The 12,733-nt window shown below is 35.9% G+C and overlaps 1 protein-coding gene across 1 annotated transcript in view; it reads right to left on the bottom strand.

The window, feature by feature from the left end:
- The window catches only part of CATSPERB (cation channel sperm associated auxiliary subunit beta), a 124,093-nt gene that overhangs the window by 58,716 nt on the left and 52,644 nt on the right, over positions 1-12,733 (bottom strand). Inside the window, exons 10-14 of the mRNA XM_060001248.1 lie at positions 12,316-12,382; positions 11,972-12,018; positions 11,413-11,565; positions 9,886-10,038; positions 1,530-1,674 (exon numbers count right to left, since the gene is read on the bottom strand). Of these exons, the coding sequence (XP_059857231.1) occupies positions 1,530-1,674; positions 9,886-10,038; positions 11,413-11,565; positions 11,972-12,018; positions 12,316-12,382 (565 nt within the window). The remainder of the gene's footprint in view (positions 1-1,529; positions 1,675-9,885; positions 10,039-11,412; positions 11,566-11,971; positions 12,019-12,315; positions 12,383-12,733) is intronic.

Raw genomic sequence — 12,733 nt, 5'->3', positions numbered from 1 at the left:
CCCACAGTGAACATTATACTCAAGGGTGAAAGACTTAAAGCTTTTCCTCTAAGATCAGGAACAAGGCAAGGAAGCCCACTCTCACCACTTCTATTCAATATAGTACTGGAAGTTCTAGCCAGAGCCATTAGGCAAGAGAAAGAAGTTAAAAGCATCAGAATTGAAAAGGAAGTAGTAAAATCATCTCTGTTCACAGATGATGTGATCTTATATGTAGAAATCCCTAAAGTTTCTACAAAAAAAAAAGAAAGAAAGAAACCTTTTAGAACTAATAATGGAATTTAGCAAAATAGCAGGATATAAAATCATCACTCAAAAATCAGTTGCATTTCTGTACACTAACATGAATAATTAGAAGACAAAATTAGGAAAACAATTCCATTTACAATAGCATCAAAAAACTACTTAAGAAATAACCAAATTAGTTAAGGGTAACCCACAGAATGGGAGAAAATATTTGCAAATCATATATCTGACAAGGGATTAATATGCAGAATAGATAGAAAACTCTTAAAACTCAACACTAAAAACAAGCAATCTGATTAACAAACAGGTAAAGGACTTGAAAAGACATTTCTCCAAAGAAGATTAAAAAATGGCCAATAAGGACATAAAAAGATGCTCAACATCACTAATAATTAGGGAAATGCAATCAAAACTATAATGAAAAACCACTTCACATCCATTAGGATGATTACGATCAAAAGACCAGAAAATAACAAGGGTTGGCAATGATGTGGAGAAACTGGAACTCTTTTGCACTGGGAGTCAGAATGTAAAATGGTACAGTGCTGTGTAAACAGTATTGCAGTTCCTCAAAAAATTAAATATAGAATTATCATATGATCCAGCGATCCCACTTCTGAGTATATACCCAAAAGAAATAAAAGCAGGTCTCAAAGATATATCTGTATAGCCATGTTCATAGCAACACTATTCACAATAGCTAAAACATGGAAGCAACCCAATTGTCCACTGATGTATGAAGGGATAAGCAAAATGTCATATATACCATACAACTGAATATTATTCAGCCTTAATGATGAAGAAAACTCTGACATATGCTATTACATAGATGATCCTTGAGGACATTATGCTAAGTGAAATAATCTAGTCACAAAAGGACAAACACTGTATGATTCCACTTATATGAGGTACCAAAGTAGTCAAAATCATAGAGACAGAAAGTAGAATGGCAGCTGTGAGAGGCTGTGGGGAAGAGGGAAGTGGGGATTTATTTTTTAAAGGGTATAGAGTTTCAAGATGAAAAGAGTTATGAAGATGGATGTTGGAGATACTTGCAGAATATCTGCATGTATTTAATACCACTGAACTATACACTTAAAAATGGTTAAGATGGTAAATTTTGTTATGTTTATTTTTATTACAGTAAAATTTTTTTTTAAATCCATCACCCCTAATAGGTCTGTGACCTTAGGATTGGTTCATTAATATGGCAGATTTTAAAATAAATCTTCTAATCCTTGGCTCACAGGTAGTGCTTATACCAATAAAAGTGAATTCCTCACCTGCCTTTGTCAAGTAAACCTTTCCACTTCGGGAAACAAAAGTAATAGCTGAAGTATAAAAACTATGATAAGTATTCTTTATGATATCATCATGAAAGTCAGCTATTAATTCAAAGGTGTTGCCGCCATCAATTGAAAGCCATACCTAAGGGAATAAAAAGATAATACCTCACTAAAGAGCTGCCATGTAACAGTCATCAGTTACCTAATCTTCCTACATAAGAAAAGTCATGCACCATGACCATACTCCCACATCCATCCCCCACACACAGACGTACAGACAGACTCCTTACCTACTTGGTCAACCGTCTATTTCCTTCCTAGAGTTTGTGCAAAAGTGTACATGGCAGTCTTCAGTTTTAAACAGTATGCATTGTGAATGTACCAAAGAACAAAGTTATTCCATCATCTCCCAACTGGTCCTCCTTGCTCATAAAAGGATGATGTGTTGGATGTATTTGGATATGGAGGAGAGTGCTTATCCATATTAAAATGAGACTTCTGTGCTGAATTCCTTTATTAATTCTAATCAGGTTTTTTTGTTTTTGTTTTGTTTGTTTTGTAGAATCTTCAGAGTTTTCTACATACAAGATCATATCATCTGTGCATAGAGATAATTTTACTTCTTCCTTTTATATGCAGATACTTTTAAATTTCTTTTTCTTGTCTAATAGCTCTGGTTAGAACTTCCAGTACTATATTGAATACAAGTGTTGAGAGTGGGCTTCCTTGCCTTCTTCCTGATCTTAGAGGAAAAGCTTTAAGTCTTTCACCATTGAGCATAATGCTCACTGTGGGTTTCTCATATATGGTTTTCATTATGTTCAGGTAGTTTTCTTCTATTTCTAGTTTGTTAAGTATTTTTATCCTGAAAATATGTTGAGTTTTGTCAAATGCTCTTTTGTATCAATTGAGATGATGCTGTGATTTTTTTTCTTTCATTCTGTTAATGAGGTGTATTACATTGATCAGTTTCATATGTTGAACCATCTCTGTGTTCTAGGAACAAATCCCACATGGTCACGGTATGTATAATCCTTTTAATGTGCTGCTGAATTCAGTTTCCTAGTATTTTGTTGAGAATTTTTGCATCAGTGTTTTCTAGGGATTTGGTCTCTAGTTTTCCTTTCTTGTAGTATCCTTGTCTGGCTTTGGTATCAGGATAATGGTGGCATCATAGAATGACCTTGGAAGTGTTCCTTCCTCTTCATTTTTTTTGGTATGAGTTTGAGGAGGATTAGTGTTAATTCTTCTTTAAATATAATATTTGGAAGAACTCACCAATGAAGCCATCCCATCTTGGGCTTTTCTTTGTTGGGAGGTTTGATTACTGATTCAATCTCCTAACTAGTTATTGGTCTGTTCAGATTTCCATGCCTTCACAATTTAAGAATTAGTAGGTTGTATGTTTCTAGGAATTTACCCATTTCTTCTAGGTTATCCAGTTTGTTTGCATACAACTGTTCATAATATTCTCATATCCTCCTTATTTCTGTGACATCAATTGTAATGTCCCCTCTTTCAATTTTAGTTGTCTTCTTTTTCTTAGTTAATCTAGCTAAGGCTTGTCAATAAAGCAGCTCTTAATTTCATTGCTTTTTTTCCTATTGTTTTTCTATTCTCAATTACATTTATCTCTTTTCTAGTTTTTATTATTTCCTTCCATCTGCTAGCTTTGGTTTGGTGGGTCTTCTTTTTCTAGTTCCTTAAGTTGTAAAATTAGGTTGTTAATTTGAGATTTTTCTTTTTAATATGTGTTTATAGCTATAAACTTCCCTGTTAGTACTGCTGTTGTTGCATCCCATAAGTTTTTATTCACAGATTATTTTTTATTTTCTTACTGAAGTATAGTTGATTTACAATATCATGTTAGTTTCAGATGTACAGCACAGCGATTCAGAGATATATATATATATATATATATTCTTCAGATTCTCTTTCCTTATAGGTTATTAAAAAACACTGGGTATAGTTCCATGTGCTAGACAGTAAGTCCTTGTTTATCTGTTTTATATATAGTAGTGTATATGTGTTAATCCCAACCTCTTAATTTATCCCTCTCCCCACCCCCTTTTCCCCTTTGGTAACCATAATTTGTTTTCTATGTCTGTGAGTCTCTGTTTTTGAAATAAGTTCACTTGTATCCTTTTTTTTTCTTTTCAGATTCCACATGTAAGCGATATTATATGATAGTTATCTTTCTCTGTCTGATTTACTTCACCTAGTATGATAATCTCTAGGTCCATCCACGTTACTGCAAATGGCATTATTTCATTATTTTTTATGGCTGAGTAGTATTTTATTGTGTATATATACACCACATCTTCTTTATTCATTCATTTATCTGTTGATGGAAATTTAGCTTGCTTCCACACCTTAGCTATTGTAAATAGTGCTGCAATATGTCTTGTTTTCATTTTAACTTTCTCAAGGTATTTTATGATTTCCCTTATGACTACCTCTTTGACTCACTGGTTGTTTAAGAATGTGTTAATTTCCACATACTTGTGGATTTTCCAGTTTTCCTTCTATTGACTTCTAGTTTCATTCCACTGTGATTGGAAAATATACTTTGTATAATTTCAATCTTTTTAAGTGTGTTGAGACTTGTTTTGTGGTCTCACATATGATCTTTCCTAGAGGATGTTCTGTGTGTATTTGAGAAGAATTTATTCTGCAGTTGCTGGGTGCAGTATTCTGATTACATCGGTTAGGTGCAATTGGTCTACAGTGTTGTTCATGTCTTCTGTTTCCTTATTTATCTTCTGTCTGGTTGTTCTACCCATTATTGAAAGTGGAGTATGATGTCTCTTACGATTATGTTGCTATCTATTTCTCCCTTCATTCTTTCAAAGTTTGCTTCATATTTATATTCAAAGTTTGCTCTGATGTTTCATGCATAAATATTTATAATGGTTATATCTTCTTGGTGAACTGACCTTTTATTCTTATATAATGTCTTTGTCTCTTGCAATGATTTCTGACTTAAAGTCTATTTTGTATGATTACAAAACAGTATAGCCATCCCGGCTTTTTGGATGCCATTTGCATGAAATATTTTTTCAACCTTTTTGTTTTCAGCCTATGTTCTCAGATCTAAAGTGAGTCTCTTGTAGACAGAATATAATTGCATCCTTTTTTTGCATTGTTTTTTTTTAAATCAGTTCAGCTAATTTATGTCTTTTGATTGGGATATTTAGTCTATTTAAATGTAAAATAATTACTGACAGGGAAGGATTTACTATTACCATTTTGTTTATTGTTTCGTATGTCTTGTAGCTTTTTGTCCCTCCTTTCCTCTCTTACTATCTTGCTTTGTGTTTTTTTGTAGTGACATGCTTTGGTTTCCTTCTTGTGTTCTTGTGTATATATTCCACATATATATTTTTCTTTGTAGTTACCACTGCAATTACATAAAATATTACATTCTATTTTTTTGTTTTGTTTTGTTTTTGTTTTTGTTTGCGGTACGCGGGCCTCTCACTGCTGTGGCCTCTCCCGTTGCGGAGCACAGGCTCTGGACGCGCAGGTTCAGCGGCCATGGCTCACGGGCCCAGCTGCTTCATGGCATGTGGGATCTTCCCAGACCGGGGCACGAACCTGTGTCCCCTGCATTGGCAGGCAGACTCTCAACCACTGCGCCACCAGGGAAGCCCACATTCTATTTTTAATCTGATAACAACTTAACGTCAACTGCATACAAAATCACCTCCTATACAGCTCCACCCCCACACTTTACGTTACTGATGTCATAAATTACATGCTTTTATATTATATACTTGTTAACATATTTATAGTTTTTAAAATATTTTTCTCATGTAAATCCTATACAAGAATTAAAAGTGAACTTACGCACCAAAATAACATTAATACAAGTTACTGTATTTGTCCATGTTTTTATATTACTGCAAAACTTTTTATTTTCATGTGACTTCATGTTGCTATCTAGCATCCTTTAGTTTTGTCTTGAAGGACTCTTTTCAGCATTTTTTTTTGCAGAGCAAGTATAGTTGTAATGAACTCCTTCAGCTTTAGTTTACCTGGGAAAAATCTTAATTTCCCCTTCATTTTGGAATGACAGTTTACCAAATACAGTATTCTTTTTTTTTTTTTTTTTTTTTGCAGTACATGGGCCTCTCACTGTTGTGGCCTCTCCCGTTGTGGAGCACAGGCTCTGGACACGCAGGCTCAGTGGCCATGGCTCACGGGCCCAGCCGCTCCGCGGCATGTGGGATCCTCCCAGACCGGGGCACGAACCTGTGCCCCTGCATCAGCAGGCGGACTCTCAACCACTGCGCCACCAGGGAAGCCCTACAGTATTCTTGATTGACAGTTTTTTGTGTTTTTTTTTCCCTTTCAGCACTTTGAATATATCATCCCACTCCCTCCTGGCTTGCACTGCTTCTGCTGAGAAATCCACTGATAATTTTATGAAAGTTCCCTTGTATGTGACAAAGTCACTTTTCTCTTGCTGCTTACAAGATCCTGTCTCTGACTTTTGACAGTTTGATTATAATGTGTCTCAGTGTTGGTCTCTTTGGACTTATTCTGATTGGAATTTCTTTAATGTGTATGTCCATTTTCCCCCTCAAATTTGAGAAGTGTTTGACCATTATTTCTTTAAATAAGCTCTGTGTCCCTTTCTCTCTCTCTCTTCACCTTCTGGGACTCCCATAATTGCATATGTAGGCCCATTTGATAGTATCTGTAAATTCCTGAGGTTCTCTTCACTTTTCTTCATTCTTTTTTCTTTTTGCTCCTCTGACTTGATGATTTCAAATAACCTCTCTTCAATTTGCTGATTCTTTCTTCTGCTTGATCTAGTCTGCTGTTAAACTTGTCTAGTGAGCTTTTCAGTTCAGTTATTGTATTTTTCAGTTCCAGAATTTCTGTTTGACCTTTTCAAATGATTTCTATCTCTTTGTGATATTCTCATTTTGTCCATGCATTATTTTCCTGATTTCACTTAGTTATCTGTGTTCTTGTCTGACTCATTGAGCACCTTTATGACAGTGGTTTTCAATTCTTTGTCAGGCATCTCATAGATCTGCATTTCTTTAAGGTCATTTTCTGGAGTTTTATTTTGTTCCTTTGATTGGATCATGTATGCCTGTTTCTTTGTATGCCTTCTGATGTTGCTGTTGTTGTTTTGAGACTTGGGCATCAGATAAAGCAACCACATTTCCAGTTTTTATGGACTGGCTTTATGCAGACCTTTACCAATCTGCCCAGTTAGAGATTCTAGGACCTCTGAAATCCTTTCTGAGGATGTGTCTTCTCTGGCTTGTTCTGTGCTTTTAGTTGTCTCAAATTCCCTAAACTGCTTATCCCTGCTTCTTCTCAGAAGCCCATAAGCTCTTGCCGCCGCTGGCATCTGCCTGCAGAACTGCAATTTTAACATGCTGTAGTGATCATATCTGTTTTCAGCAGTTTCCAAACAAGGCTGCCAGTTCCATCAGTGCTTTGAGTCAAGTGAGACAGATTCCAGTCTGTCAGGCAGCCCCTGGTCTGGCCAGAACACTGGATGCACTGTTAGCTCTTTTGTTTCTGTCCTGAGGGAGACTCCTCGGTGTGGGAAGTTTCCTTCAAGCTGTGCTGCACTAAGCCAAATAGGAGGAGAGGCATGGATATATGTGCAAAATGCTGCAAGTTTTTCTATCCCTTTTGCTGGAATCCCTTCTTGGTTTTAGCTTGGTTTGGGTGCTGTAGCTTCTCAACAGGCCTGTAGAGTTCTTGCAAAGGTATGCTGGTTTGTATATTGCTATCTTTGTGGTTCTGGGGGAAAGTGAGGGTCTGAAACTTCCTAGCCTGCCATCTTGTCAATATTACTCTCCCTTTTCAGCAGTTTCCAAACAATGCTGCATGTTGCATCAGTGTTCTGAGTTAGGCAAGACAGAAACCAGTCCCTTGAGCAGCCCCCAGACAAGCCAGAATGTTGGACACAAGGCCCACTCTTCTGTCTCTCTTCCAAGGGAGGATCCCTGGTGTGGGAGGTTTCTTCCTGGTTGTGCCATGCCAGATTGAATGGGGGCAGGACAGATGGGCAAACACTGCAAATTTTCCCACCCCTTTGTTAGAATCCTTTTTTGGTTTTATGTTGGTCTGGGTGCTGTAGCTTCTCAACTGGTCTCTAAAGTTCTTGTAAAGGTACTCTGATCTGTATATTGTTGCTAACTCAGTGTCTCTGTGGAAGAGCAATGGCCTGAAGCTTCTTAGTCTGCCATCTTGCTGATCCAGAATTCTTCTTTTTAATGAAGGTGAAGTTCTCTTTTTCTTTTATGGTTACTGTTTTTTCTTGGGTTTTTTTGCGGTACACAGTCCTCTCACTGCTGTGGCCTCTCCCATTGCGGAGCACAGGCTCCGGTCACGCAGGCTCAGCGGCCATGGCTCACGGGCCCAGCCGCTCCGCGGCATGTGGGATCTTCCTGGACCAGGGCACGAACCCGTGTCCTCTGCATCGGCAGGCGGACTCTCAACCACTGCGCCACCAGGGAAGCCCTGTGGTTATTGTTTTTTTAGTCTTGTTTTAAAATGCTTTCCCACACTGAGTTCAGAAAGATACTCATTTCTTTCCCTCTAAAAGTTTTGATATTTAAATTAGTAATCTGTCAGAACTTGAGCTTGATGTATGTTGCAGTGTGGGGATATATTTCAACAGTTTCCATATGTATAACCAAACTTCCCATCCCATTTTGAGCAGTCTCTTATTTCCCCCTGTGATGTCACTTTGGCCTCTATCAATATTCTAGATTTGCATGGGTCTACTTGTGGGCTATTTTATCCCATTGGTCAATTTGTGTATTCCTGGCCCAAAACTGCATTACCAAAATTATTACAACTTTTAAAATAGTGTTAATATCTGGTAATACAAGTCCCTCCTTCTTATTCTTCTTCAGAAGTGTCTTGGTTACTCTTGGTCTTTTGTTTTTCCATGTATAATTATTTTTTTTCTTTTTGCTTTACTTAAAAAAATTTTTAATTGAGGTATAATTGACATATACCATATATATTTTAGACTCAACTTAAACTCCACAACAAATCTTGGGATTTTGATTAGAGTTGTATTAGATCTACAGATTAATTTAAGGAAGAATTGGTATTATAAGTCAAGTTTTCTTGTCCACAAGCATGTTTATGTTCATTTCTTTATAAAGTTTTAAATGTCCTTCAGTGAAGTTTATAATTTTCTACATATAGGTCTTAGAAATCTTTTCTTAGATTAATTCTTAGGTACTTAGAGTTTTTGTTTGTGGATTTCTGTTTTGTTTTGCTTTTTTTCTGCTATTGTAAATAGTGTCTTAAAAATTGTGTTTTCAAATTTATTGTTGATCGTGTGCAGAAATGAAATCGACTTTACCTCCTGCCTAGTTTAACTTTAACTCCCATCTTGTTTTAGTAATTTGTATGTATCTTTTAGATTTTCTATATAGACAATCAGATTTTCTGCAAGTCAATAGATTTTGTTCGCTACTTTTTAAAATTCATGCCTTTGATTTCTTAAGTTTTTTCCTTTGTCTTATTGCATTCCCCTCTGTATGCTTTTTCACTTCTTAATAGTTTCTTGGTAGAACTCCAAGAAACTGTTGTATTGTGGTTAATACAACCCCCTGTCTTTTCCACAGTTGAATGTGGAAAAGAACATTTGATAATGCTGAACTGGTCACATATTGAATTCATGAGCACAAAGCTCAGGCAATCATACTGGATTACCTTACTCAGTTCATTCTCCCATCTTCCTAGGCAACTATTTTACTCTGTTCTCTCTTTCCTCAACTCCTCAACATTCCTCCTCCATCCTCACTAGTAAACAATAACTTTGATTTTTGTTGAGAAAATAGAAGATAAATTCCCACAACTTCCATTACCATAGCTACCAACCTACCTACCAGCTTCTGAACCCGAAAACCCTTCCTTCCTCCCGTTACTATAGAACAACTGTCTGTGCTCCTAAGGCCAATCTCTCCACTAGTTCATAGACCTCATCTCCTCTCACCTCTTTAGAAATGTCACTCCAGAAATTTCTTTCCTCTCTTTCCTGCATCGTCAGCTTTTCCTCTCTACCAAATAAGTCCCATAAGCACACAACGTAATTCCTCCTATCTTTAAAAAAACTCTTCTTTTGACCTTTCTTTCTTCAAACACTGCCACAATTCCCTGCTCCACTTTTCAGCAAAACTTTGCAAAATATTTGTTTGTATTCACTGTCACTAATTCCTCTCTTCTCATTCTCTCTTCATCAGGCTTTCCACCTCCCTGACCATCAGAGCAACCCTGTTCTTTACTTGATGTATAACCACTCAGCATAGAGCAAGTGAATGATCTACATCTATACTAGAGTGTGAAGTTTCATACACACCTGATTACCATAAGCATACAGAAAATGGCTTCGTGGGTGGAATGTCATTCCAACAGGAGAAGAGAATGATGAAGGAAAAAAGAAAATTGGAAATTTTTGTATTAATCTTGGTTTGTTGTTTTTTAGGATCCTCACAGAGACAGTGGTATTTTTCTAGAAATAGATAAACAAAGCAGGAGCAAATCATAAGAATTTTTCCACCAATAGTACTAGTCTATGTTACAATTTTTAGAGTTTCCTGTTACTTGGATTTGGATTAAGATAGCAACAAAACACTTAACACAGCATAGAACTGGAAGGATTAGCAACTATTGGTATCTCTTTACTCTGCCTCCCCCCACCATACATGTCTACTTTATAGATGTTGAACATGAAGTAAAGGAGATTAAATAATTTTCCCATTTATTATTTAATAATAATAATTTAATTAATAATAATTTAATTATTATTATTAAATAATAAATGTCATGGGGGGATTTATTGTAGAATCATTACTGAACTCAACAGACTCCAAGGCCCATGCTCATAACTATAATGTCAAACTACTTTTTAAAAGTGTGGATGCCTAGACCACACTCCAATTCTGTCAGATCATGATTTTGAAGGGGATCAGCATATGCACCCCCAAGGCATGCCACTTTGGTATAAAGATTATTTTAAGCTGAAGATATTTGAGATTCAAGAGATGCAGACAAAATCCTTCCCTTATCTTGACGAAAAGCAGCAACTTCTGGGATAAAAGGCTGCCATTAATTCCTCTTCAGAGCAGATCTACTCCCAGAAGGCAGAATGTGAACAAAACCTACCCCAAATCCCTTCTCCAGGGGAGTTTCATGGCCCTGAAGGAGACGGAAAGACCACGCATACCTGTACAAACAAACATCACAAACTTCCTTACCTCCTGTTTGTTCTCCTGTAAACCATTATCTTTTCATTTGTTTTCCCTTAAGTACCTTTCTCACTCAACCCCTTAAACTATTAAGATGGCATATAACCTCCAAATTTTAACTACCTTTTGAATTATTCATCACTGACTTTCACTCGCATGTATGGGCCCTGCATGCATAAAGAAATTGTTTTCTTTTCTCCTGTTAATCTGTCTTTTGTCAGTTTAATTTGCAGGGCCCCTAAAACTGAACATAAGAGGGCAGAGGAAAATTATTTTCTTTCTCCCCTAAAATCATGAGGGTAGGGCTAGTTCCACTTTTTGTTCATTTAAACTAACCATTCTACAGACACTTAAATTTATATAGACCAAACTCAGCTTACATTCTCCTGAAGAATAAGCAAAGAAGCATTACTACACAAACGGCTCTGTATTTTCCATTTTCATCAAACTGAATGACAATAAGAGGCAAGACATCTATGAAGTATCAAACTATATTGTTAACCATAAATAATTTCACTGTAGCCAATTTTATCACCTTCTACTGTCAAAGATAAAAAGAACTTGGAAATAAGTTTTGTAAAGGTAAGTTTTCACTATTGTGGTGTCAACAGCAATCACCTCTGGGCTATAAGGCCTACCTGGTTATGGAAGAGGTAGACTCCAGAACTTTGCTCTTGGTCAACAAGAAATGTTACCACAGTTGAAAGAATAGTTTTCATTCCTTTTGAAATGGGGGGTAAGCAAGGTAACCATTCAAGAAATGGTTCTTTACTATAAAAACAAGAGCTTGCCTACAAAAAGACAAAGGAAAAGTTAATGCCATTCTTGAACTAAAGAAGTCCTAATTAGTTCTTGCAGGCAAATAAACTAATGAACTACACTAATTGTGTTGTCATGACTGGCCACAAATAATAGTGATATATCTTTAATACCTGTGTTTCTCTTCTGGGGGATATGAGTCTAGAAAACACTGTAAAGCATCCCTTTCTGGCATGGATTGTTTTTCTAGAACCACTGTGTGGGTCTAGATTTAACATAATTAGCTAATTACCATTAAATCTAAGTACAGGCGCCACTGGGAGCAAAGAGTGATTGTTAAGCTTTTGAGTCTAAAAATTGCCATTTTTTAGGTTAATAACAACCTATGAAATCATGCACCATAAAATTTCTTACTTTTTGAAATATTTAATACCATACCTCACTTAGGGTCCTGTTTCTCTCAAAGGTGATAGTAACATAATCAACTATAAAATATAAAGGTACAGAAATTATAAGTAGGATCTATATTTTTAAACGTATCACTAATTAAATGATACAATTAAATTGTATCATTTACAATACAATTTTCTTGCACTTACAACAGGGCATGCCTATTGTGTCAGATTTAAACTAATTTTTCCCCCAGTTTTAGACCATTAACTTATACAAAACAAACCTATCTTTATATTTAATTCTATTTTTATTTTATTTCATTTTATCTAATCTATATATGCTAGCTATGTTGAAAAAAGCTTATTAATAGTTCTTTAACTAAAATTTACCTTCAAAATGTTCTCTGTTAGCAAAACATCTTTCATTATACCACAGTTTTCCTTTGATGTAGTCAACCTACATAAATAAACAAAAATGTCATTTAGGCAATATGTAGCCTTAAGATGTAAAAATAGAAAAACTTATAAGAAATTTTAAAAGTTCAATAGTTCAGGGATGTGAGGCAAATAAAAAAAGGAAAACTGTATGCCAGCAAAATAAAAGTTCGTAGAATGAGGACAAGAAACAAGAATATGCTTTTTGAACAACACACAAAAAAGGAATAAAAAGAAATTTCGCATGATTGACATATGTTAATGGAAGATGCTACTATCTATGAGCTGTCTTTCCGAGGCTCTCAGGAGCTGTTGATCTTTCATTACAGTTAAAATGGGCCACATGCTTATCTTTTATTCTCCTTCAGCTGAG

The sequence above is a fragment of the Delphinus delphis genome, chromosome 2 (assembly GCF_949987515.2).
Source record: "Delphinus delphis chromosome 2, mDelDel1.2, whole genome shotgun sequence".
NCBI classification, from domain to species: Eukaryota; Metazoa; Chordata; class Mammalia; order Artiodactyla; family Delphinidae; genus Delphinus; species Delphinus delphis.
The sequence above is the reverse complement of the archived record's forward strand: the minus strand, read 5'-3'. Positions and strand labels throughout refer to the sequence as shown.